Raw genomic sequence first — 27,578 nt, 5'->3', positions numbered from 1 at the left:
ACAATAAGTTTCTGTAAGAGATTTTAGTACAAAGATTTATTGAAGCCTTTAAGAAAACTCCTTAACAAATAACTGAAATGAAACAAGAGACATGTTAAAATTTTCTTAATATGTTATCATCTAATTGTATTTTTAATAGTAATATTTTATTGAATTCTAATCATACATTTTAATAGTAATAATTAATTTTAATTAAATTCAATCAATATACGAAATTTGTATAATTAATTATATTAATACGTATTACATATATTAAAATTCAAAATAATTTACATGATTTTCTTTTTCTTCATTGTTTGTTTAAATATTAAAACACGTTAAGTAAATAAAATTACGAATGCATATGGTTATTAAAATCAAAACGAAAAAAATCCTTAATAGTCGTGCAAATTTCAAACAAAATTAAATATGTTTACAACATTTCAATAAATGCGATATTTAAATAGTTAAAGAAATCACTAGTTTCTTATTAACGCCTTTTATTAACACGTTCAATATATTTAGTTTTATTTAATGCACGTTTAGCTGCATTAGGATCCATCATACGTTTCCAATCAGTTTGACCCACAACAAAGCCAACGGCACGCATTTTCTCCTGTTCACGTTTTTCTTCGATATCAGCCCATCGTACCTGAGAGAGAGAGAAAAAAAGAGAAGAATCATAGAAAGCAAAATATAAATAAAATTTAAAATGAAACAACTATGAATATATATAGACGGGCATGGCCGACCATATGATACCCTACAAAAGTCGGCATATTAAAATTGTTGATTAAAAATATTTTCTATTAGAAGGCTCATAGGGGAGTAGGGATATCCTTATAAATTTTGCTAGAGGAATTTACGTAGAATTTAATCGTATTATTAGTGTTTATAAGTGAATTTTGATCTTCAAGTAATTTTCTGAAAAGGAGTTTATATGACTGCTAGAGTCGAATGAAACCCGATCATTACAAAAATCGTCAGTGTAGTTTAAACTTCTATTAAATGAAATGCCCCGGGGGCACGTTACCTTTTTGGTAGAGAGGTTTTCCAATACCTCTAGTCTGGCCGGGACTAAAAAATTGGTTACAGTCTACTGCCTGGCTTAGTCCTTAGTTAAAAGAGGTCAAAGCAGAGCATCGCATAATCTGGTACTACGTGTTGTCAGTTGCCCGCAGTATTATGTCCTGGCTGGTCAATTTGGTTAAGGTTCCTTTGGGATCCATGTAGTGGCTGTGGTTTAAACCCAAATTCGTGGGGAGAATGAGTTGCGGTTATATTAAATTTTATTGACATAATATAGCATCCCCCGGGGGTATGTTACCTTGGTGAAGCCTCCACCTTGGTGTTATTGCAATCCCGGGGAATAGAGAGGAAGTAGTGGCTGTGGTTTAAACCCAAATTCGCGGGAAGAGTGAGTTGGGGTTAAATTAAATTTTATTGACATAATATAACATCCCCCGGGGGTATGTTACCTTGGCGAAGCCTCCACCTTGGTGTTATTGCAAACCCGGGGAATATAGAGGTTTTCCAATACCTCTAGTCTGGCCGGGACTGTTAAGGTAGGTTGAGGAAGTAGTGGCTGTGGTTTAAACCCAAATTCGCGGGAAGAGTAAGTTGCGGTTAAAAGACGGATGTACGGTAAAGTCAATATTTCGGCATAAGTTCGGTGCTGTTGCCGAAACAACAGATACTCCACAGAGGAGTGACTGTGCGACTAATCGTTGGAAATGAGTCGGTATTAATTGTATATGGTACGGGGTGGATGTGGGGTACGGCCCGTCTAACTATAATAAATGTGTCATATGTTTTTCTCTTATGAATGTGTCGTTTAAATGGTATGTGTGCTAGGTAGTATGATGATGGATGAAAGGTATCATATATGATACCATTGAATTTTCCTTCCTTGTCCACATATGTTCAGAGTATACACTGTTCATATCAGAATTACCACAGTGTGTCCCTGTGAGTAAGAACAAAATCTTCGGCTTATTTGATGAATTCGAACTTCGGTCCATCGGTTATGTCTCTAGGTGCTGTTGCCGAATCATCAGAGGCCATCCCATCTGCGTGATTGTAAACGGAAGTGATGTTTTACATCTCGGAAGTTAAGCATCGGGACAGCAATGATCCGAGATTAGATAGCTCGAGTACTTCAGCAAGTGCTTGTACATGGCGCCGGCCCAATCCATGTACAAAAATTTCCACCTGAGTTCTTCATTGAAGGATTCAGGGGCGATGGTAGACCGTTGTTCAAGTCTACCCAGTATATGAAAAAGACCACCGTGAAATAAGTCCGTCAAGGCATGTGTTCACGTAAAGTACTCCGACATTCGTGACATAATAGAACATTTAACGTAATTGTGAGCCTAAAAGCTCCATTCGAAGTTTGTTTGTATGGGGCCTAGGCGAAATAATGGACAGATTTCAGTCATTTTCAATAGCACTCGTTTTTGGGACAAAAGAAGAGAACACACAGACAAATGGACGGACGGACAGGCGGACAAAAGGTGGGTGTATGACCTAAATTTTTGGGTGTTACAAACATCAGCACAAACATATAATACCCTTCCTACTACAGTGGTGTAGGGTGTAACAAAACATCTCCCCAAAAACTTAAACTGGATCTACAGCTGGTGCAGGACCAATTTTTGTTTTGGGTGTTACAAACAACAGTACAAACACATAATACCCTCCCCCACTATAGTGGTGTAGGGTATAATAATATTAAAAGCAAATGAAAAACTCTTTGTAAAGCAGACTATAAGAAATTTAAACACAAAACTTACCCGTTTTTTGCCTTTGGAATCTGTAGGCGGTTGCCATTCATCCATTTGTAAATATTCCTCCATAGTGGGTTTACGTTTTGTCGCCAATTTACTAGTACCATCCAAGCGGGCTAATGGAAAATAAATTAATTAAATCAGTAATCTTTGGAAAACTACTTAAGGGATTTATATTTTTAAAAACTTACCCAAATTTTGTGTGGTTGTATCAGTTTCCCATTTGCTTTTTAAGAAGCCACACTGTTATAAAAATGTTTAATTATTAAATATTTTTTTTAAAGAATTTCTTACTTTCTTCTTTTTTGTGGGAGTTACTTTCAAAAACAAAAAAAAAAACTTACAACCTTAAGCAACACATTTATAAATAAAATTAAACTTAAACCATTAAGTTTAAGTTAGATAAAAAAGGAACATTTCATTAATAAATAACAAAAACCAAGAAAGATTCCCTACAATAAGTATATTCCATAATATTTCTTCCTCATCGCTTTATAGTTTAAACTATTTCAAATTAAGCCGCAATATTTGTTGTCATCAATAAATATTTCAAACTCCAAAAAAAGGATATCCTTATAAAAAAATATAAATAAATAAAACTTCACTTACATTTGCCGTTGAATCATTACTATCATCCTCATCTTTGTCGTCGTCGTTATTATCTTGATTGACATTATCATTTGCCTCAATATCTGCTGCTTCATTATTTTGTTCATTATCTGCCGACGTTGTCATATTACTATTATCAGCATAATTTTCACTAATTGTATTATCATCCTGTAAAGAAATTATATTCCAAATCATGTTGAAAATTTTTTTTATATTTATTATTAACTTCTTGTCGAAAATAAATACCTTATTTTCGTTGTTTGTTTTTCTTTTAAGAATTTCTTTATAAAAAATATCAACTTAAATTACATACTATGAAAATCTTAATCTAATTTTCATTTCAATTATTTTTTTGTTTACAAAAAAGTTTTTTGGTTTTCAAATTCAACATAATTAGTTTTCTTAAGTTACTAAATTGTTTTACAAACGTATTTCAAATATTATGAACAAATTTATTATGGCAGACATTAGTGCTTGGTTTTATATGTTACATTTTCCCCTCATACTTGATAGGAAAGGGTGTGCGGGTGGGTTTATAAAAGGTTTTAATATAGTTTTGATAATTCTTATTTAATTTATATTTCCTAAAATATTTTTAAAATATTTAAAAATATTCGATTTTAGTTTTAATTTATGGGTTTGATGCCAAGTTACTTAAGACATCAATATGACAATAATAGGGAATTTATTTAAATTATTCAAAATTACAAAAAATAAATATTTCAAAATTAAAATCAATTATGAGAGTATGGGTTAATTTTAAATTTACTCTCACAGCATTAATTCGATTTATGTTTTATAAATTGTATTTAAGGTTATTCCCTAAAACTGCATAAAAATATTAAAGCATGCGTTGTAATTTTGGCGGCTCTATATTAGGGTTCTATAGTTGAAACGAAAAGTCGACATTTCCACCTTTTGCATTTTATGCAAAGTCAATTTTTCGACTTTTTTCGTTTAGTAAACTTTTTTTTAGAGTTTTTGACTTTTTTATACATTTTTTTTTTTTAATTTTAGACTATTTTTGACTTTTTGCTACTATTTTCGAGTTTTCGACTGACTTTTTTCGACTTTACGACTTTTTTACTTTTTCGAGTTTTTCCGACTATTTCAGAGTTTTTGACTTTTCTTTACACTTTTTTAAAATTTTCGACTATTTTTGACTTTTTTTCTACTATTTTCGAGTTTTCGACTTTATTTCGACTTTTTCCGATTTTAAGACGTTTCGACTTTTTTTTTACTTTTTTCGAGTTTTTCCGACTATTTCAGAATTTTTGACTTTTTTCCACTTTTTTTAAATTTTCGACTATTTTTGACTTTTTTCTACTATTTTTGGTTTTTCGACTTATTCGACTTTTTTTCATAGACGATAGTCGAGTTATGGACTTTTTTTTGAACAAAACATTCGATTTCTACTTTTTTCGACAAAAAGTCGATTGTTCGATTATTCGAAAGTCGAATTTTGATTTAAGTCTTTACATAACGATACACTTGTTTTTTTTACCAACAGTATTTACACTTTAATTAGATTTATGATGAATTGTATATGTTAATACATATTAATATAATAATTGGGCTGCTTTTCGCCGGAGCTGTAAATGAATCATTTATTTCTGATTTTAATTCGTTTACGAATTGACAAAATTTTGAATTAATTCCTTTCAAAAAAAATGAGAATTGAATGAAATTTGAATCAATTCAAATGTATTTGGTAATAATGAATTGCAATTCATTACGAATTTAAATGAATTTGCCAAATGAGTTGCAATTAGTTTCCAATTTAAATGAATTTGTCAAATGAATTGCGATTCGTTTTCTAATTCAAATAATTCGAAAATGAATGAATCATTTACAGCTCTGTTTTTCGGAATAGAGCCCCTATTTGGTCGGTTATAATTCAAGAATTTCGATCGCAGAGTTATTTTGGATTCTATAAAACTTGTTTATATCGTTTGTGCATTTAACAACTAACATATTAATGAATATTTAGGCAGTAATTTGGGGGTAATTTATTGGCGGCATTGGTAAAATAGTGGACCAATATTGCATACCAGCTCATTCAGTTCGGATTCTATTTATCCTTCCACTTATAGATCGTCTTTTGATGTTTTATGATGTGTTACAGATTGAATGACAAATCTATCTTTTGGATGATGAATATAAGGATAAGTCTTAAAACTTTTTAGGGCCAGTTTATAGTCCTAGTGTACAATACATGTATGTGATCATTAGACTAACACAATTCATGAAAATAATCATTATTGTAAAAGTAAAGTCTCATATAACAGTTTTCATCAAGTTTTTTTTTAAATCATAATTTTTCTCACTGTTATTGTAGGGTGCATTACTTTTGGAACCATAACTAAGTCAGACATTTGCTCATAAATTATTGATTAATGGGCAACAGTGGTAAAAAGTTTTTTTTGTACTTTTCAGAAAAACAATACAGAACTATAGTAAAATACATTTAAAAATTCGATATTTTTTTAAAATGTACATGAGTTTGCTACACTTTCCGTTAGCATTTCAATATGATGCAGTCTAGTTTGAAGTCAAATTTATAGTCTAGTCTACAGTCTAGTCTATAGTATATTCTATAGTCCAGTCTATAGTCTAGTCTATAGTCTAGTCTATAGTCTAGTCTATAGTCTAGTCTATAGTCTAGTCTATAGTCTAGTCTATAGTCTAGTCTATAGTCTAGTCTATAGTCTAGTCTATAGTCTAGTCTATAGTCTAGTCTATAGTCTAGTCTATAGTCTAGTCTATAGTCTAGTCTATAGTCTAGTCTATAGTCTAGTCTATAGTCTAGTCTATAGTCTAGTATACAGTCTTGTCTATAGTCTAGTCTATAGTCTAGTCTATAGTCTAGTTTATAGTCTAGTACATTGTCTAGTCCATAGTTTGGACTTTAGTCTAATCTATAGTCTAGTATATAGTCTAGTCTATAGTTTGGTCTGTAGTCTATTCATAGTCTGGTCTTTAGTCTAATCTATAGTCTAGTATATATTCTAGTCTAAAGTCTAGTCTATAGTCTAGTTTAAAATCTAGTCTATAGTATAGTGGATAGCCTAATCGATAGTCTAGTCTATAGTCTAGTGTAAAGTTTACCTTACCTTAAAACCTATAAAATACTTAAAAATTTGTTTATGCCTGGAATATAACATTTATTACAATAGTCTATAGACTGGACTATAGCCTAAACTATAAAGTAATCTATAGTCTAAACTATAGCATAGTCTACGGTTGGTACTATAGTCAGGTCTATAGACTGGACACCAGTTTGGACTATATGTAAAATACAGATAAATTGTTTATCAAATCGTGTGAGCCAAAAGTTCCCTATACATTCTACATAACTAAATCGTGTTTATCTTAATTATAAATATTCATTAAGGAGGACGTTAATAAAATCATAAATTATTTTATATGTTTGTAATCATACATTTTAGTTTCACATCAAGGTATATATAGGGGTCATAACAATAAAACCATTTCTGAATAAACGTCTTGCTTTAAGAATAAATTTACATTTACAGACTTGTAAATTAAACAAATATAAATTTGGGACAAAAAAATAAATTATAAATTATTTGATTTTTGGCGAAATGTTGTAAAATAAACAAGTTGCCAGTTGAGAAAGGTTACTTAAAATTAATTTAAAATTTTAACTAAGTAAGCTAAAGGTAAGATTAAAAATATATACATCTTTTACAGTGTAAAATGTACAAAATGCTGTAAAAAAAGTTAATAAAGTTTTAAAAACAGTTAATAGATATTTACCACAACCATGTCCTCGGCATCTTCCATTTCAACAATATTCTGCAATAAACTAGAAATATCTAATTTAATATAATGACAAGGTGTAGTCTTCCAGGTATCAATGATTTCTTTAATATCATTTTCACTGCGTTCATGAATATTGCGATTAAGGCAAGTTTCCAAGTCACAAAAAAGATCTATAATATAGGGCTAAAGATTTGAAGGGGCAAAAAAAGAGATGTTAGGCAAATAAAATTGATTTTTAAATAAAAAACAAATAGAATATTGTTTCTTTTTGAAGTTTTAGCGAAATTGTTATTAACTTACCACAAAACCCGAATCTTTTGAATGACAATAAAATTCATTCAATGAACGTAAAGAATTATTATTACAATCGATAACAATAAAATCATAGAAATTATCGGCAATAGTTTTTTTGAAAGATTTTATTAAATATTCCATATATTTCTCCTCCATATCTTTATCGTATTCATAAAGAATTTCCTTTTTTGGAATCTAGTTGAAAATTGGGAATGAAAAAATGAAAAGAAAAGTTAAGATTTGTTTGGTAATTTTGTTGATTGTAGGAAGAGCAAATAACATTCAATTGCTGCTTACTTTCTTGCCAGTTTTGGGACATTTTTCTTCATAATCATTTTCGATTATGAAATAATCATCAATACTTAAAATGCGTGGATTATTACCACCCATTTCCTTTTCTTTTTCTTTTATAAGCTTAGCTACATGAGATTTACCACTACCGGGTGGACCTCTTAGAATAATACAAATCTTTTTGGGTCTTGTTTGACGTCCCGGTTTCATGAGTATCTCATCAATTGAAATGGTATTATTATTCTCCTCTGTGGGTATGGACATTTGAACATGAGTCGATGAAATTTTCGGTAGATTTTCATTAGCTTCAGCTGTTGAGGGAAATATTGAAGAGGGTGTTTGTTGTGTATCAAATGGTGTAAAAGTACCGCTTGAATTGAACATAGGCGGTGGCGGAGGTGGTGGTGATTGTGGTTCTTCTTCAGGCATACTTAAGAGTAAAATATTGAAAATATTAATAATATCTTTAAATCACTGTATAAACTTAACTAAGTGATGATTAAAGTTGTAAAACTTTACTTTTTTTTCATTCTTTAATCATCCTTTAGTTTAAAAATAAATAAAATTTTTCCTGTACTTACTCTTCAAAATCAGAAATTTCTTCTAGATCAGCCTGTTCTTTATCGGCATCAGCATTTTTATTTTGTTCTTGTAAATCCTTTAATAACATATAAAACAAAACATATAATTAACACTACTTTACTGTACAAATTCGCGTTATTTTCTGTTCATCACTATTTTTACCTTTTGCTCATTTGAGGTGTTGAAGGGATTTTGAACCGCTTGTATTTGTTTTTGTTGCTGCTGCAGCTGCTGTTGCTGTTGCTTTTGCTGTTGTTGTTGATTTGGTTTCTGATTTTTTTGCTGCTGTTGATTATTTTTATTATTTTTTCTTTTTTTACGTTTTTGATTAGCATTTCCACGTTGTTGCTGTTGCCATTGTTGTGGATTATTCTTTGCCTTTGAGGCGTGATCATAATTGATTATTTTCAAAGGTTTAAAAGCATTATTATCAGCCTCATCATCATCACCATCATTCATCACCGGTTTATGACCATAATCGATAACTTTTGGCAGTATGGTTGTGGTGGGCGTGGCATTACTATTTGAATAGTCTATGACTTGTACCGGTCGATAGTAGTCACCATAATCGAGATTATCACGATCAGCAGGGCTGTTGTAATTGTAATTTGCACAGTGTAATCATATAAAAAAAGTTTTTGAGTTCTTTTCTTTTTTTCTTTCTTTCTTAACTTTTCTTTTAAAACTTTCTTTTGGTGAAAATATTAAAAAGACACACAAATACAACTTTAATAAAAAATGTTCATAAACAACAGCAATCAATTATGCGTTTTCTTAAAAATTTATACATATCAAACGCATGGCGGATTTTTTGATATTTTGCTTTTTAAGTTCAATTTTATTGTTTTTTAAAGCAGACAATTGTGATTGACACTTCTTTAGGGACTTTCTTTCAAACATAAAACAATTAAATTTAATTTTACTACATTAAACTAATGTTGATGGTTAATTTTTATTGTCTTATGTTAGAAAAAATTGTCTGTTGTGAGATGTCATCATTGATATTGGGTCATGACGGTGGTTTTTATGAGAAATTTGTAATAATTTTCTTTACATAAATTAGATCAAAACATGGAAGTTGTTTTGGCTTCTTTTCGAAAATGAAACGATTCTAAAACTTACTACTTGTAAATCTATTTTTAATTTTTATTATAAAATCCTGATTTTAATAAAAAGATGCAAAAAAACTCAATTATTTATGAAAAAAATTGTGTAAGGGGGCTTTATACAACAGATAAGAGTCAACACAATAAAATCTAATTTAGTCTGATTTAGTATAGCTGCTTTAAAATAGCTGTTATAGTTTGCAATTCAATTCGAAAAGAACCATTATACTGAAGCCTATTTATATTGACATACACTTCGTTCATATCATTTTCAAATCGAGCTATTATTATTGATATAAGGGACAATATTTATCAGGGAATACAGTTAATAGGTTTAACTAAAGGGCTTTGAGAAATTTCTTTAAAACATTTTTAACATATTCATGGTGGACGAATTAAATTAAAATGTTGTATTTGCTAAATTTAAAATACATTTTGGAAAGCTTAACAATACATGGACTTAGCTTGATACTTGGGACAGTTATGGATCGATTACTTACGACTTTATGGATCATTACTTATTTCAACGATTTATAAGGCTTAATCTAAAAGATATATCGGTATATATTTTTGAATGATTTTTTGATATTTATATTCTATATAATTTAAAAAAAAAGTAAGAAATTTGAGTTGATCTAGGCTAATCATATAATACCCTACAACGGTTACAATAATAAAATGTTATTTAGTTTTCATGATGAAGCATTTAAGTTAAATTGTACCTTGCCTCAGATATACTTAATCCGTTTACTGTTGAATAAACGGATTTAAGTCAAATTTTGAAGAGGGGCTTTTTATAGGGGGCTAGGGTCAAATGAAACCCTATAATTATGAAATTTATAAGGGTTATCAATGCATCAAGTATAGAACTTGGTTTTTTCGAGATAAGAATATATTAAACATAACAAGTAACAAATTATAGTCGGGCGAGGTCGACTATATAATACCCTGCACCTGTTACAAAAAGTAAAATGTAACTAAGTTTTCATAATAAAACATTTAAACTTAAGACATTTATTGTTGAATAAAACTGTGGACATTTAAGTAAAATTTTGAGGAGGGTTTTTTATAGGGGCTAGGGTCATATGAGGCCCTATAATTATAGAGTTCATGAAGGTCGTCAAGGCTAGTATAGAACTTGATTTTGCAGCTTTTTGTCGACATACGAGTATATTTAACATAATTATGAACTTAAAAGCCCTATTTGGGGTTACAGTTGTATGGTGGCTAGGTGAAATAATGAACCAATCTTAACCATTTTCAATTGGCTTCGTCCCTGGGACAATAGAAGATCATGTACCAAATTTCATTGAATTATCTTTAAAAGTGCGACCTGTAGTTTGATTACAAGGTTTACATGGACAGACGGACGGACATAGGCAAATCAGAAAATGATTCTAAACCGATTGTTATACTTTAAGGTGGGTATAGGACCAATATTATTGTGCGTTACAAACATCAGCAAAAACCCAATATACCCTCCTCCCACTAAAGTGGTGTAGGGTATAATTATGAACTGCTTTTCGGCAGGTTCAGTTGTATGGGGGCTAAGTGAAATAATGAACGGATGTTAACCATTTTCAATAGGCATCGACTACGGTACCATATGTGCCAAATTTCATTGAGTTGTCTCCAAAATTGCGAACTGTAGTTTGATTACACGATTTACAATCTATATTCGGGGATTCTGTTGTATGCTGGGTGAAATAATAAACCGATCTTTGAGCATTTTCAATAGGCTTCGTCCCTGGGACAATAGAAGATCATGTACCAAATTTTATTGAATTATCGTCAAAATTTCGACCTTTAGTTTAATTACAAGGTTTACATGGACTGACGGACGGACGATTATCCTAAGCCTATTGGTGTAATTTGTAACTCACAATATTATTGTGCGTTAAAAACATCAAAGGGTACACTAAAGTGATGTAGGGTATATATGGAGTAATGAGGTCACAGACAAACGGGCTACGCAAGAATCAGATCTAAACATTAATAGGAAACCAGAATACTAATTACATTGTAGGAATCATAGAACTCTAGTAAGAATGATAATCGATCATTGCAAAATATTATTTTTGTAGGCTATGCAATGTTATGTTATGTTATTCTTTCGGAAGAAATTCCTTTTTATTTTTGATGGGAAAAGCTTAGTTGCGAAGAGGGATGTGATGAAATATTGGTCAATATTTGCCATATATAATAACATCTGGATGGCGTTCCCACGATAATTGGATTTCCGCTCCGAAACGATCCGATTCTCAATCGGCCAAAGAGTATCAACTCTGCAACAGCTGTATCAACCGGAATTATTTTCCCCAGTTACAGCCAACCTGTTTCAACAACATTTGGGTGGTGCTACTTTTGCATAAGTAGCATCACCCACCACGATAACTGCATAAATAAGATATTGATGAAAGGTTCCTTGTTGATCATTTGTATAAAGGGTATGATAGAAAATATTTGTTTAAAATTTCGGCACTCCTTCCATTAGACACAGAAAGACAGACAGACGGAAATGACATTGAATCTAATAAAAACTCAGAATATATATGTACGACCAATAAGGTGTTACAAATAGAATGGCAAAATTAATGAAATCATTGACCGATTTTAATTAGAAAGAATCGTGCTTGGACTAAACACCATTCATTCGATGTTTTTTTTTTTTTTGTTTTAACTCTGCAATTTTTTATTGATTTTGTTAATTTGCATAAGAAATATTCTCAAGATTATGAATGTTAGATTAATCCAAGGTTTGGTGGGTCTTCATATATATTTATTTATTTATAAATATGTTTTCCTGAGTGGAATTACATCTACAACTTTTATTATTTTTTCTATATAGATGACTTAAAGACTAGATTTAATGAAAGTAATTTTTAAAAATAATTAGAGTTTACCACTGGATTGATTATTTAATTTATTTCTACATAAATATATATTCAGTGGTGGGCATGAGGTTAGCTTAGGTGGTATTCTAGCTGTAATTTATGAATTTTATTTAGCAGACATAGGAAGGAGCATATTATAGTGAGGGGCAGACATTTAGGGCGGGTTTTTTTTCTACTCAGTTAAAGCAAAGCCTTGCTGTTAGATTAAACTCAGAACAAATTTAGGCGGACTTTAACTTTAAGATCACTTAACTTTATTAGTATTGCCAAATTTTCAGTCAAAAACATAAACAATGAACAACTGTTTTTTTGTAAACATAACTTTTGTAAAATAAAACATTTAAAACAAAATGAAACATTCTCACATATAACTTAGGTTTAATTGGCCAATCAAAACTTACATTGAAAAGTAATGTGTTAAAATGATAATAAAATCTCTTTTCATTAATTCTTCTTTAGCATTTTAAATCATTATTTTAACACGGTGATGTCATTGGAGGCAAGTACTTCTACGCTCGGTTACGAATTGGGTGTTAAATGAGTTGTTTTTAATAATAACAAGTATAGTCGGGCATAGCCGACCATATGATACCCTACGCCAGTCAGTATGTTAAAAATGGTGATTATTTAAGCATTTGTTTGATTTGTTTAACTTTATTCCGGAATATTTTTACTTTTTTTGGCAAAAAAAAAACAGATTTTTTACAAGACGGCTCAAAGGGGAGTAGATAAAAATATGGCCCTATCCTTATAAATGTTGGTAGGGGAAGTTAAGTCTACTTTAAAAGTTTTATTAGTGTTTGTAAGTGAATTTTCAAGTAATTTACTGAAGGGAAGTTTGTATGGGGGCTAGGGTCAAATGAAGCCCGATCATTACAAACATCTTTAGTGTCATTTAAACTTCTATAAAATTAAGTTTTGACGACTTTTGTTGACATAATAGAACATTTAACTTAATTATGAGCCCAAAGGCCCTATATGGCGGGTACGGTTGTATGGGGGCTAGTCGAAATAATTGAACGATTTTAACCATTTCAATTGGCTTCGTCCTTGAGCCAAAAGAAGCCTGTGTGCTAAATTTAATCCAATTATCTTAAAAATTGCCGCCTGTACCTTGCGTACAAGGTTTACATGGACAGCCAGACAGACGAAGGACGGACATAGCTTAATCGACTCAGAAAATAATTCTAAGCCGATTGTTATACTTTAAGGTGGGTATAGAACGAATATTTTTGTTACAAACATCACCACAAACCCAATATACCCTGCACACTAAAGTGATGTAGGGTATAAAAAGGAGCCAGAGAGAATATGAAGCCAGGACTTCGGTTTGTAAGTAAAATGTTTTACTCGCTGCACCACTGCATAGATATTTTATTGCGCGACAAATAATGGTTAACAAGTAATTAAATAAAATTTGCAAACAAAATGACAAAGCCGAAAATAAAGTACTTCTATATCAGATTAAAATAAACTCATTACTTGAATACTTCAAAGTAATGCAGACGGTAAGTAGTAGTGGTTATGACAGTACAACCCATTAAAGACTTTTTGCTGGGTAGTTAGTGGGCAAATTTTATTTGATAACTATCATTTATTCACCTATGAATAATTAACAATTCATAACATGATATCATCTTAACTTTGGGATACATAAACTATTATAGGTATTAATTACATCATGCCCACCACTGCTGTTGCTACATCAAGGGTTTATTTTACATAAATGAGTATGATTTGTGGGCTCTTAAAACTACATATCTTGTGCTTATGATGGATCATTTCAATTTTGATTTTAGTAAATTGAAGTTATAACAAATGGTATATTTTTAAAAATTATAAGTAAAATAAGAAATTGTCCAGGGGATCTTATTTTACTTTACTAACTAGATTTAGTTAATTTATAATAAATTTTTATTGTTTTCTTTAACTATAAATTTGCAATTATTTCAAAAAATATAATCCCAACATATTTTGTAAAACACTTTTTGAAAATACAAAAACAAATTTATAAAAAAAATTAAGGGAAGGGATTTACAAAATAACCCCCAATATAAAGGTTAAAACACTGATTCCATGAGTTTGAAATATTACATTTCTTATCTTTTGCTTATTTGAACATCTTTTCACTAAAGAAGAAAAGCATTTATTTCATGTACTTTAAAAAAGTTGTTTCTTAGATCCAAATATTTAATAGAATAGTTAGTTAGTTGATTAGTTTGAAAGAAGGATGTACATAAATACATCAAATCCGAAGAAATACACCTGGGCCTCTATCGGGCCTGTTGTGCACTCCTTAACCAGTGCCACAGGTTGGAATCGAACCCCACCACCTCCGGTCTACCAAACTAGAACACTAACCTACCGGTGGCCACATGTAATAGAATAAATTTTCAATTTATAAGAAAAAAAGATCAAATTTATATTTCAGTCCCAAAAACAATAATTATTCTAGATCTAAGAAGTGACTTTTTAGTTCCATTTAAAGACTATACAATATTTATATTGAAAATTTTCATTATTTTCTAGTAATTTGGATTTCTTTTACGGACAGACTTCAGTAGTGAATTGACTCTGATGGAAAACAAAAACAGCGGAGGAAATTTTTTAAATTCTTTAATTTTTGCCAAAAACTGAGACCAAAAATTTAAAAAAAAAGAAAATATCTAATAGTTTTTCAAAACAAATTATAAAAACAACATGCATAAACAAAATAATTCGAAACATAAATAAAAAAAGAAACCAAAACTTATAAAAAAAATTTGGTCTCTGATTCAAGTTATGGACAGAAGGGGAATGAATCACTTAAAAACAAAAACGGATGGACAAAGTTATTCTTAAATATTTACAAGATTTTCGCATAAATTTTTAAAGGCAAAAAATCAATATAAACACATTTAAAAACTCTTTTTCATTTAAACATAAAAAAAGACCTAAAACCTTATTTATAAGAATAAAATAAACAACAACAATGGTTTAAGTTTTTTTTTTTGCTTGTTCTTTTAAGATAAAATGAATATTTCATTATATTTTTATTCACTAAAATTCTAATAAACGAAAATTTGTCGTTAATATTTTCAAATTACTTAAACATTAAGTAACATAATTTTGTTTTAAAATTATTAATATTTATGTTGGTTGGTTGGTATTACAGTTATTTTATGCAACTGTTATATAATAATAATAATGCGCTACATCAAAATTCGTTATTTAAAATATTAGAGGAGTATGTGATCGATTGATTAGTTGATTTTTTTTTTTTCTTTCTTTTTTTTTTTTTTTGAGACAGGGTGTAATAGAGAGCGTGTTTCAAAAACTATATGTAGGTATTTATTTCTTTGTTTATATTTGTGTTCTTTTCATTTTTCAATTGCGTCGATTATTATTATTATTCCTGTTATTCATCCTCTTTTTGTTATCATTGGAAAATTTTGGTTTACCATTACCGCTATTAAAACCACATTTATATGAACGAAGGGATAAAGTTTGGCAATGAAAAGAGACGAAAAGAAATGGAAAATAAATTCCAAATGTTAACTGGTTTTGTTGTTTTTTTGTTGTTATGTCAAAAAAAATTGTTATAAAGGTTTATACAAATATATACCCTAGCGTGAACTAGAGACTGGAAAAAGAGGGGCGAAGTAGTTACTGTGCTTTTATATTTTGTAAACTTTTACTTAGTTAAATACAACTTTCACGGATTGAAACGCATTTTAAAGTGTACGTTCAAATAAATACTTAAATTTGTTTCAAAGGAAAAGTGTTTTTTAATAATAAAGCTGTAAACTTAATTTATTTGGTAGCAGATTCCTATTGCTACTATTGAAAACCTATAGTCTTGTATAATGTTTATTCTATTAATTAGTATAATTTCTATTCTGGTTTATATTCTTGTCCATAGTCTTTTCTATAGTCTAGTCTAGTCTAGTCTATTGTCCAGTAAGTGGTCTGGTCTTTAGTCTAATTTATAGTCTAGTCTACAGTTTAGTTTACAGTATAGTCTATGGTCTAGTCTATAGTCTAGTCCATAGTTTCGTCTATAGTTTCGTCTATAGTCTAGTCTATAGTCTAGTCCATAGTTTCATCTATAGTTTCGTCTATAGTCTAGTCTATAGTCTAGTCTATAGTCTAGTCTATAGTCTAGTCTATAGTCTAGTCTATAGTCTAGTCTATAGTCTAGTCTATAGTCTAGTCTATAGTCTAGTCTATAGTCTAGTCTATAGTCTAGTCTATAGTCTAGTCTATAGTCTAGTCTATAGTCTAGTCTATAGTCTAGTCTATTGTCTAGTCAATTGTCTAGTCTGTAGTCTAGTCTATAGTCTAGTATAAACATCAGTCTATAGTCTAGTATTAAGTTTAGTCCATAGTCTAGTCTACAGTCTAGTCTATAATCTAGTCTATAGTCTAGTCTATAATATAGTCTTTAGTCTTGTTTATAGTCTAGTCTACAGTCTAGCCTATAATCTAGTCTATAGTCTAGTCTATAATATAGTCTATAGTCTTGTTTATAGTCTAGTCTATAGTCTAGTCTATATTCTTGTATTTAGACTAGTCTATAGTCTAGTCTTTAGTCTAGTCTATAGTCTAGTCTTTAGTCTAGTCTATAGTCTAGTCTTTAGTCTAGTCTATAGTCTAGTCTTTAGTCTAGTCTATAGTCTAGTCTATAGTCTAGTCTATAGTCTAGTCTATTGTCTAGTCTATTGTCTAGTCTATTGTCTAGTCTAATGTCTAGTCTATTGTCTAGTCTATAGTCTAGTCTATAGACTAGAGTCTATTCGATGTTCTAGTATATACCCTAGTCTATAGTCCAGTCTATAGTCTAGTCTAAAGTCAAGTTTGTAATCTAAGGTTAAAGATTTTCTGGTCTATAGTACAGTTCTTTGTCTACATATAGCCTATTTCAAAATCTTGTCTTTAGTCTATAGTTCCATTTATAATCTAGTCTATATTCCAATGTATAAGTCCAGTCTACCAGTCCTTTTCAATAGCACGTATAGTTTAAATTTCCCAAAATATATACAAGATAAGCTCATTGTATGTACAAAAGTGAAATGTTTTGTCTCTTGTTCAACAGTGGGTAAAAAATGGGCCATCCTAGTCTTTAACGAGATTTTGGTTTTAATTCTAATATTTAAAGGGGATATGTAGAAATATCCATTTTTTTGATAATAATTAAAGAAAATATTAAAATGATCTATTTTTTAGGTAATTTGACAGTAAAATACAAAACATACACATTTAAATAAAGAGAAATGTGTAAAAATATGGGTCGTATTTAGGCTGTATAAACAACCTCCACCACTCATTAAAGGAAAGAAATAATAAAAAACTATTTCTGTTTACATTAATTTTCAAACAATTAACAATAATTATGGAAATGTAAATATTTGATATAAGGGCTAATTTATATAAGCAGACAGACTGACAGACTTTGTATCTATTATCTTTCCGTAGTCAGATATTGTGGTGGAGGTTTACTTGGATTGTTATCCTAAAAAAGACAATAAAAATAAATATTTTAAATTCCTCTTACCCTTTAATCCAGGACTCCTTTTGGTCATTTGGTTTGCCAACATCTTGCGGTTCTAAACTGGGTATTTTTGGAGCTTCATTGCGTCTGAATGGATTATTAACATTGCCACGATTGCCACTTCCACCATCATCTGTAATATCCTTGTTGGGTTGATTTCTGTTCTTGGAATTATCGCGTCTATTTTGAGAACCATCACGTCTATCATTAGAGCCATCGCGACCCATATTTCGTCTATTGCCACCGGGACCATTGCGACCAAAATTGTCTCCCGGGCCATCATTAGGGCCGAAATTGGGACCATTGCGGCCGAAATTGCGGCCTGCACCGTTATTAGGTCCAAAGTTAGGGCCATTGCGTCCGAAATTACGACCAGGTCCATCATTGGGTCCAAAGTTGGGACCATTACGTCCGAAGTTGCGGCCGGGACCATCATTAGGGCCAAAGTTGGGACCATCAAAATTACGATTCGGTCCATTAGGTCCGAAATTGTTGCCACCTCTATTATTAGGTCCGCCGAAATTATTGTTAGGACCATTGGGACCCCAGTTGTTGGGACCATTAGGGCCCCAGTTATTAGGACCATTAGGACCCCAGTTGTTGGGTCCATTAGGGCCCCAATTATTTGGACCATTGGAACCCCAGTTATTAGGGCCGAAATTATTATTAGGACCATTAGGACCCCAGTTATTAGGACCATTAGGACCCCAGTTATTAGGACCATTAGGACCCCAATTGTTAGGGCCATTGGGTCCCCAGTTATTAGGACCATTAGGGCCAAAATTGTTATTAGGACCAAAGTTATTAGGACCTATATTATTAGGCATACCTCTGCCTCCTCGCATGCCACCACCACTGTTAGCACTAATATTTGAATTCATATCATCACCCATTTCTGAACGATCAGAGGCTCTATCACGGAAACTTTCCCGGGAATTAGTATTATCTTGTTCGGCATTAACATCATTTGCTTTATTCTCAACGCCTCCGCCTTGATTACGTTTTTGCCATTCATTAAATGACATTTGGCGATTATCAACATCTTGCGACTTTGTTGTTGCAGCATCACCACCCTTAGCCTGAGCCACAGCTTCTGAAATCTTTTTCAAAAAATCTGGATCATTTAAACTTTTAGCTAAATCTGGTATAGCATTTGCACTAGTTGCCGGAGGCTGTTTCACATCCGACATATCAGGTTTATCAACTTTTATATCAAACAAAGAAGGAATTTTCTTTGGTGTTGCAGTAGCAGTGCCAGCAACAGCAGCTTGAACTTTACCAATTTTTTTCGGTTCTGGTTTATTTGTTGTGTCTACATCTTTAGATGATGTATCATCGTTCAAATCTAAACCGGGTATACCGTCGACTTTTTTAAAGATTTCAGACATATTGCCTTGATTTTCTTCGACCTTATCATCATCGCCATCATCGTCCAAATTAATGACCTCTGTCACTTCGACTGGTTTTATTTTGTTGGCTGGTGTCTTTGGGGTATCAAAACGACTTTTACGTTTTCCCAACGGTGTAGCAGTATTTTTCTTTTGTTGTTGTGGAGTTTCTCTATTGTTGGCAGATTTAGTAGTTTCATCTTGCACTTTTTTAACTTCATCTTGAGGTTTCTTAGTTTCCTCAACTTTCTCCTGTTGTATTTCTGGCTGTGTTTTAGTTTCTTGAGCAGTTTTATTTGTTTGTTTATCGAAGGATTTGTTTTGATTGTGTTCTAGATTTTGTTTTGAACTAGAGCTTTGTTGACTTCCTATTGAATCGTTTCTTTTCCTACCAGAGGAATCGCGGTTGTCTCCCGATTGAGAACGATTTGAGGGAGAGGGTTGTGGTGGTGGTTGATTTGGATCTAGACCCATTTGTTCTAGTTTACGTCTACGCATTTGTTCACGTCTCTCGGCTATGCGATTGCGTTGATTTTGAAACTCCTGTTCATAACGCTTGTACATTTCCCTGTCAGGATGGTTAGCATTGGCCTTTTTCCAATCTTCAAATTGTTGCTCCCACTTACGGAACTGACGATCGAACATTTCTTCATCCAAATCAGCCATAGCGACACGATTGTTGCCTGGAGCACCACCCCTTTGATTTGGACCTTCATTATTGCGGCCACGTTCATTTGGTCCATTATCAGGACCTCGGAAATCACGTTCATTTGAACGATTGTTGGGACCAAAATTACGTTCATTGGATCCAAAGTTGTTGGGCGCATCATTCCAATCATTTGATCCACGATTATTGGGACCTCGATTATTGGGACCAAAGTTACGATCATTTGGTCCACGGTTATTGTAATTGTCGTTTCTATTATTAGGACCACAATTTTCCCGATTGTTATTGGGTCCATCATTCCAATTATTTCGTCCTCTGTTATTTGGACCCTCATTCCAGTTATTTGAGCCACGGTTATTATTAGGTCCTTCATTCCAGTTGTTATTACCACGATTATTATTGGGTCCGTCATTCCAGTTGTTAGGGCCGCGATTGTTGTTAGGTCCATCATTCCTGTTATTGGAACCAGGACCACGGTCATTGTTGGGTCTTTCATTCCAATTATTGGGTGCGTTACTACGATTGTTGTTGGGTCCTTCATTCCAGTTATTAGGACCACGATTATTAGGTCCACGATTATTGGCATTATTATCATTCCAAGTATTAGAACCCATATTACCAAGATTATTGTTGGGTCCATCATTCCAATTATTGGGACCACGATTACCATTGGGTCCTCTATTATTTGGACCTTCATTCCAATTGCCTGGACCACGATTACGTTCATTTCCTGAAGACGGACCGCCTTGATTATTACCCCTATCATTCCAATTACTGGGACCACCAAAATTACGATTATTGTTAGGCCCATTATTATCCATATCATCAACATCATCAGCCATATTATCGTATTCACTGGGGCGACTATCATCCGAGGGTGGCATATTATCATCTGAAATAGGCATATTATCATCTGCGACAGTCAAATTACCTCTATTATTGCCACCAATATTACGATTATTTGATGCTTGATTATTCCAATTATTTGGAGGACCTCCCATATTATCTGCAGCATTTTGATTATTCCAATTATTATTTGAACGATTATTAGGTCCACTGCCTCGATTAACCGACTGATTGTTTTGCCAACTATCTGACCCTCTATTATTAGGCGGTCCTTGCCAATTATTTGGTCCACGATTACCCTGACTATTAATGTTTTCCGTGCCTGTTTGTGGCGTCGGTGGTGGTCCGGCGTGTATACCTTGTTTTGGTGCCTCTGACCAAGGCGGTTGTTGGTAATGTGAATTCATATTGGAATTATTGGTATTGGCACTTTGTTGATTGAAATTTGGTGGTGGTTGGTTAAATGAAGGTGGTTGCCATGGTGGTGGTGGTTGTTGTGTTACACTGGCGGCTGGTCCTACCGGCGGATAGCTTGTAACATCTGGGCCTGCAGTTTGTGGTGGTGGCGGTTGTGTATATAACTGAGGCTGACCCGTAATCTTATTAAGTGGTGCAGTTGATGGTTGTTGATAATAGCTAGTTGAATAGGCAGGCGTGGCAGCAGGAGCTGGTGTGGCCGGTGCGACTGCAGTGGTGGCTTGTGCCAATTGCATTTCACGTTTGTACTAAATGAATTAAAAACAAATTTAGGAATTTGTTACTTAAAATCTAAAAGATTGTTGACTTACCTGCTCTCCATATTGGGCATGCCATCTGGCATATTCCTCTTGATACTTTTGCCATTGTTGCCAATGTTGCTGTAGAGCATATTGTTGTTCTGGTGTCATAGCTGCATATTGAGCAGCTGTATATTGCGAATAAGGATTTGCACCGGCACCGCCAGTTGCAGGAACAGCTGCAGCAGCAGGCATTGTAGGTCCCGGCATAGGGGCTGCTGCTGCTGTTGGTGGTGCCACCGTTGCCGTAGGCAACATGGGTCCTATAATAGCTGGAGCCGCTTGTTCAGTAGCTCCACTTGGTTCCTGGGGCGGAGGTGGTGGAGCTGTTGTTGGTAAAGGCGGAGCCGCTGCATATTGCGACCATTGATTCCACATTTTGTAATAAAACTAAATTTACAATTCAGCCCTTTAAGCAATTATGGTGTCTTTTGTCGTTTTTGTTAAAATGTCTATATTTGTTTTATTTTCACTTTTTTCACGTTTTTCAAACTTTAATCTATTTGTTTAATAAATTTTTAATATTTTACACAATGTTCTTGTAAAACTTTTTCTATTGTTTAATAGCCATGAAAAATTTATTTTGCAGAAGAGAAAAATTCTGTCGCCATTTTTAACATGAAAGAAAACTAGTGATGACAAACCAATACGATAACTCACTAAGAAGTTTGGCTTTTGTAAGAGAAGAGAGAATTAAAAATAATCTAATTGGTGTAAATTAATCGAGAATTATGTAGATATAACAGCTTGAAGACTGTGAAAAGAAATATATTTTTTAAATGTTGTGAATAAAATAAAATATTAATAAAAGTGAAAAAATAATAAATAATAATAAAACATAGCAATAAATGTTTTGCACCCTGGCGATGAGAAACTCGATATTTTGAGTAAATAATTCTTTTAACTTATCGATTACAAATTGTATTCTTTGTTTGTGGATGACATTTATGTGTGTTTTTGTTGTTGTTATTGTGGTTTCTGTTGTCAATCCACAAACAAATACATGTGCTTCTAAAGAAAAACATTGGACGCATACACATAAGAAAGAAGACATGGCCAGAAAAAGAAAAATTCCCGTACGTAAACATCATGGTATACGTGATCCTCTCAAGCAACTGGAGGTTAAAGAGAAAAAGTAAGTTAAATGTAGTGTCCCCCAAAAGAGTGTGTAATTTTCAAACATTTTATTTTTTCCCCTCAAAAGACTTAAAAATGTTGTCAACAGCCCACCACAGAAAGATGATCAAAAAATGTCGTATAAATTTGTACAGTTTAAAAAATTAGCCGATCAAGCAAAAAGTGGTAATAAAATCAAACGCATACGATGTGGAGTAGAGGACAAACCCAAAGATACCCCCGCTGCGGGCAACAAAAAGAAAAATCTCCAAAAGGATGGCAATAAGTTTAAGAGTATAAAACAAATGCCCGGTGAGGAAGATTTAGATTATATACGAAGAGTTAATCGTATAACCAGTGAAAGCCTTAAGGAGGCTCAATATGAAGCAAAGTATGGTGTTAAAGTTATACGTAATCCCACTACCGGAGAGATTTCCCTTAAAAAGAAACCACCCAATGAAATCGATGAGTTGTTGAAACAGAAGCGTAAGGAAATAAGAGGAGGTAAAATTAAGAAGAAAAAGATGGATGATAAGTTGCATAAACCAATAGATCCTAAACTGGTTAAGGAATTGGTAAAACAGGCCATTAAAGAAGACGAACAGGAAAAGTTGAAAGAAAAACAAAAAGAAATTGTAGAGTATCGTCGAGATGCAGTGAAATTTGGTGAGATAGTTCATGCACCACCAAATATTTCAACACTACCCAGAAAGGCACAGAAAAATGAAACAGTACCTAGAGTAAGTAAAGTAGAAAGAGAACAAATAAAGTTCAAACAAATAATTCGTTTGTTTTTTTCCACAGCCTGGTAAGAAAAACAATTTGTTACTAAAGGATCTAATTAAACCCCCAGAAGAAGCTGAATCAGAATCCGTAAATAATAATTCCAAACAAAACAACAGCAACAAAAAGTCAAAAACTTCAGGAGCTTTAAGCAAAACTCAATTAAAGGGCAAACGTAAAGATCTACCCGAGGCCACACGCAACATGTTGGAGACTGAACGACAAAAGTTGGTCAGTCTTTATAGGGATTTAAAGAAATCGAAAGGCATACAAGCGGATAAAAGTTGATATTGCAAAGAAATAAACCTACATATATTTTTAAATTTATGTTTTTGTTGTAATTTCTTATATTTTTTAATGGAACTATTTTAAAATAACAAAAAACTATTTTAGTTCAAAATAAAAATTGCACCGCATTTCTGTTCTTTTTTTTTGAGGAGGAAAATTGAGATAAACTTCCTTCAGTTTATGAATCTTCAAAAAAATAAGCGGATTTAATTATTTTGGTCAGGATGTTGTACTGCAAAAACAATAAAAAAGTTCTTCGAGAATATTATTACATGCCACCTGATTGTTTTTGTAATAGTTGGGCAAAACGTTGTGTTATCAGCAGAGATGTGTCAATAAAACGATCCACACAGTTGGACAAACACGTTTCGGTGGCACTATCCAATTTGGAACTGGGTTTGCCTATGCACTTATCCCAGCAGATTTCATTGAATTCATGGATCTGTTAATAAGTTGAAAAAAAATTAAAAATTTAAGTATAATTTTCTGCAACATACAATATTTTCTGCTATTTCCACAATTTACCTGAGCATTAACTTGTGCTTTTTGTTTTTCAATCATTAAGAACTCTTGCAATTCTTTGTCAGCACTGCTGGAAGATATGCTATCAAAGTCCGACATGATGTTCAATTAATTTACTTTTTAATTAATAAATAATTCTTTAAAATTGTAGGAAAAAATTAAGCAAAATCTGCTATTTGCTTTTATATAACCTCAAAAAAACTGACAAGTCAAGAACAAGAAAACATCTGGACGAAACATTCACTTGGAAATAATAACATATCGCAGTAGTTATCGTTAATTTAAAAACAGGCATGTTATACAAAGAAAAGATAAACAAACAGCCGAGTGTCATCTCTATGAAAGCAAAACAGCACGAAATTGTAAACAAACTTTATAGATTTTTAAAAATTTATTAAAAATTATTGAAAAATGTCTTCTGAAGTCTCTTCCACCAATGATATTTGTCTTAAGGATAATGATGATTTTTATCCTTCAGCCGAAGAATTAGAGAACTATTATAATATGTTGGAAAATGGCACCATTTTGGAATTAGAATGGCAATGTCCTGGTAGAAGACCACCATCACCAGACTGTTCCAGCAGTGGCAGTAAAGAACAAACAAATTCTACCGATATTACCGAGACTCAAGAGTAAGATGGTGTTATTTACATGTTTAAATTTGGATAAATATAAAAACTTTTTCTATTGTTTCTTTCAGACCCTTAAAATCGAATGATTTTGACTTTAGCGATGATGTGGCCCAGCCACAAATGCGTGTACGTAGTCAGAATTCTACACCAAAATCGGTTAAAAAGATAACTGCCAACTTTGCTGGTGTTATGGAGGCTTTGAAAAAGAAAAATGCTGAGGGCTCATCGTAACGCAAAAAGCAGGATTTTGTTAGGAATAAGTTAAAGTAGTTTGAAAGGATAATTATTTACTACATAACTATGTAGTAAAATATATATTTTGCATAATTAGCTTTTAAGTTTAAAATAAAGAATGTTATTGGTTAAGTGTATAAGCTTTTTCCGGTTCTGCAACTGAAATCATCATAAAATTATAGTTTTAAGGATATTTTGAATGTGAGGCGATTCAATGTTTAACCAATTTATTGTTGAATAAAATTGTGGACATTTAAGTCAAATTTTGAAGGTGGCTTTTTATAGGGGCTAGGGTCAAATGATGCCCTATAATTATAAAGTTGGTCTTGCAGCTTTTTGTCGAGATACGAGTATATTAAACATAATTATGAACTTAAAGCCCTATTCGGCAGGTTCAGTTGTATGGGAACTAGGTGAAATAATAGACCGATGTTAACCGTTCTCAATAGGCTTCGTCTACGGTACTATATGTGCCAAATTTCTTCAAAATTACAATCTGTAGTTTGATTACAAGGTTTACAAGCCATAATCTGGGGTTCTGTTGTATACGGCCTATGTGAAATAATGGACCGATAATAGAAGATCAAGGTTTATTACAAGGTTTACATGGACGGACGGACTAGCTAAATCGACTCGGAAAATGATTCTGAGCCGATTGATAAGGTGAGTATAGGACCAATACTATTTTGCATTACAAACATCAGTAGGGTCGGCATATTTTTCTGATCTATCGGATCTATCAACTGTTCAACTTGAACGTGTGTGTAATTGATCACACACTATGATCCTCACTTATCTTACAGGCTCGTTACTATCTCTTTATTTTTCACTTCTTAAATACTACCCATTACTGTCTCTATCGCTTCTTTCTCCTTTCCGTATCTTGTTTTCTTTTCAGACATTACATAGAGACCTAATTTGGACCCAAGTAAAGTTATACTTGTCTAAGTATACAGTCTGCTGAATCTAACCTAACCTTCATAAACTCTCTACGGTACAATTAGAACCCATAGGTTAGGTTAGGTTTTCAGGCTGCAAAGACGCACACTTGGGTCCTATTGGTCCCTTTGTGATACCTGTAAAGATAATAGGATATAACAGAAAAAGAGCAGGAGTTTTAGGATCGAGAAGAGGTAGATATTAGGTATAAAATGAAAAGCTAAGAATAGTGAAGAATTGCGATAGAGGTGGAAGAGAAAATAGAAGGGTCTGTCCTTGTGGACTAAAAAGTGCCTTGATTGAGTATGGCTCGGTGGTCCTAAAACCAGTTACTGTGCCTGACAAAGGCATTAATATTATCCAGTCTTAACCTGGATAGTTCTGAATATTCGAATCGTGTGTTTGCTTGCGCAGGGCATTAACATAGATGTTCAATAGATTCTTCCTCCTTTTCATCTTGACAACTTCTACAGAAGTCGTTATGGGGAATACTAAGCATTCTTGTATGGTTTCGAAATAAGCTATGTCCCGTGATGACAGCAACATGGTTACTGATGTGAGGACGGTTTAGTTGCAGAAGATATGACGTACTGTCCAGACTTGGCCATATCTTCCTTGTGCTGATACAAGTTGTTTCATTACGCCATCTTATCTGAGAAAGTTCATAAAATTTTCCTTCTATTAGGTTTTTGCAAACTTTTAGCGGTATTCAGCAAAATATGTCTATGTCCCTATCGGACATTGATGCTACTATTTTTGCTAACTCATCAGCAATACAGTTGCCAGTCAAACCCCGGTGTGTCTGTACCCATCTGAGTACGATTGTTAAATGTCTCGCCATAGACTATAGACTAGTTGAATGTCTCGCCATAGACTATAGACTAGACTATAGGCTAGACTATAGACTAGACTATAGACTAGGTTAGGTTAGGTTAGGTTTGCACAGGTAGCCAATGTCGGCTTTACTTGGGTCCAATATTGATCCCTTTGTAAGAAATACCTGTAAGGAGAAGAAAAGAGAAGAGAGGGAGAGATTGAGGAGAGTGAAAGAACAGAAAACTAGTTGCAAAGAGAAGGGGAAGGAGAGGATGAGAAGTGAGAAAGCCAGGGCAGTTGCCATGGGTGGGTAGTGTGAGTTATAGGATTCACACCCAATTTGACAAATTAATGAACTCAAGCAGACGTTCTAATTTAATATTTGACAGCTCGGTTAGATCTCCAAAGTAGTTCGATCCAAGCGTCTGAAAACGAGCCTCCGCCAAGGCAGGGCAATCACAGAGAAGATGGGTAATGGTCTCTTCTTCGTCCTCATTTTGACAACTCCTACAGTAATCGTTGAACGGGAGACCAATGCGCCTGGCATGGTTTCCAAACTTACAGTGGCCAGTGATAATCGATATCAGCCTACTTAACTGCGGTCTATGGAGACCAAGAAGATATTTAGATCTTTGAGGATCCAATTGTGGCCACAGCATTCTGCATGTTGTGCACGTATGTTCACGCGACCATAAGTCGCGAGCGATGCAGAGG

The 27,578-nt window shown here is 32.8% G+C and overlaps 4 protein-coding genes across 4 annotated transcripts; 2 read left to right on the top strand and 2 right to left on the bottom strand.

Annotated features, from left to right (window-relative positions):
- Positions 1-292: 292 nt before the first annotated feature.
- On the bottom strand, positions 293-22,094 carry LOC111684474 (uncharacterized protein DDB_G0283357-like). The gene is made up of 11 exons (XM_023446648.2): positions 21,547-22,094; positions 17,861-21,483; positions 8,490-8,919; positions 8,327-8,403; positions 7,752-8,175; positions 7,461-7,649; positions 7,155-7,343; positions 3,375-3,542; positions 2,957-3,008; positions 2,772-2,881; positions 293-631 (listed from the first exon to the last, which is right to left on the bottom strand). Exons 1-11 carry the CDS (start codon positions 21,910-21,912, stop codon positions 470-472), a joined length of 5,790 nt encoding a protein of 1,929 aa, XP_023302416.2. The 5' UTR covers positions 21,913-22,094; the 3' UTR covers positions 293-469.
- A 252-nt stretch (positions 22,095-22,346) lies between these two features.
- LOC111684470 lies at positions 22,347-23,760 on the top strand. Its single transcript, XM_023446645.2, has 3 exons — positions 22,347-22,669; positions 22,739-23,390; positions 23,455-23,760. The coding sequence occupies exons 1-3, from the start codon at positions 22,473-22,475 to the stop codon at positions 23,719-23,721; spliced, it is 1,116 nt and encodes a 371-aa protein (XP_023302413.2). The 5' UTR covers positions 22,347-22,472; the 3' UTR covers positions 23,722-23,760.
- Positions 23,757-24,728, bottom strand: LOC111684471 (mitochondrial import inner membrane translocase subunit Tim8). Its single transcript, XM_023446646.2, has 2 exons — positions 24,247-24,728; positions 23,757-24,163 (listed from the first exon to the last, which is right to left on the bottom strand). The coding sequence occupies exons 1-2, from the start codon at positions 24,340-24,342 to the stop codon at positions 23,990-23,992; spliced, it is 270 nt and encodes an 89-aa protein (XP_023302414.2). The 5' UTR covers positions 24,343-24,728; the 3' UTR covers positions 23,757-23,989.
- On the top strand, positions 24,520-25,395 carry LOC111684473. Its single transcript, XM_023446647.2, has 2 exons — positions 24,520-24,875; positions 24,944-25,395. Exons 1-2 carry the CDS (start codon positions 24,655-24,657, stop codon positions 25,104-25,106), a joined length of 384 nt encoding a protein of 127 aa, XP_023302415.2. The 5' UTR covers positions 24,520-24,654; the 3' UTR covers positions 25,107-25,395.
- Positions 25,396-27,578: the final 2,183 nt, after the last annotated feature.

Source organism: Lucilia cuprina, chromosome 3, assembly GCF_022045245.1.
Source record: "Lucilia cuprina isolate Lc7/37 chromosome 3, ASM2204524v1, whole genome shotgun sequence".
NCBI lineage: Eukaryota > Metazoa > Arthropoda > Insecta > Diptera > Calliphoridae > Lucilia > Lucilia cuprina.
Note: the sequence above shows the minus strand (reverse complement) of the source record. Positions and strands in the feature narration are given on the sequence as shown.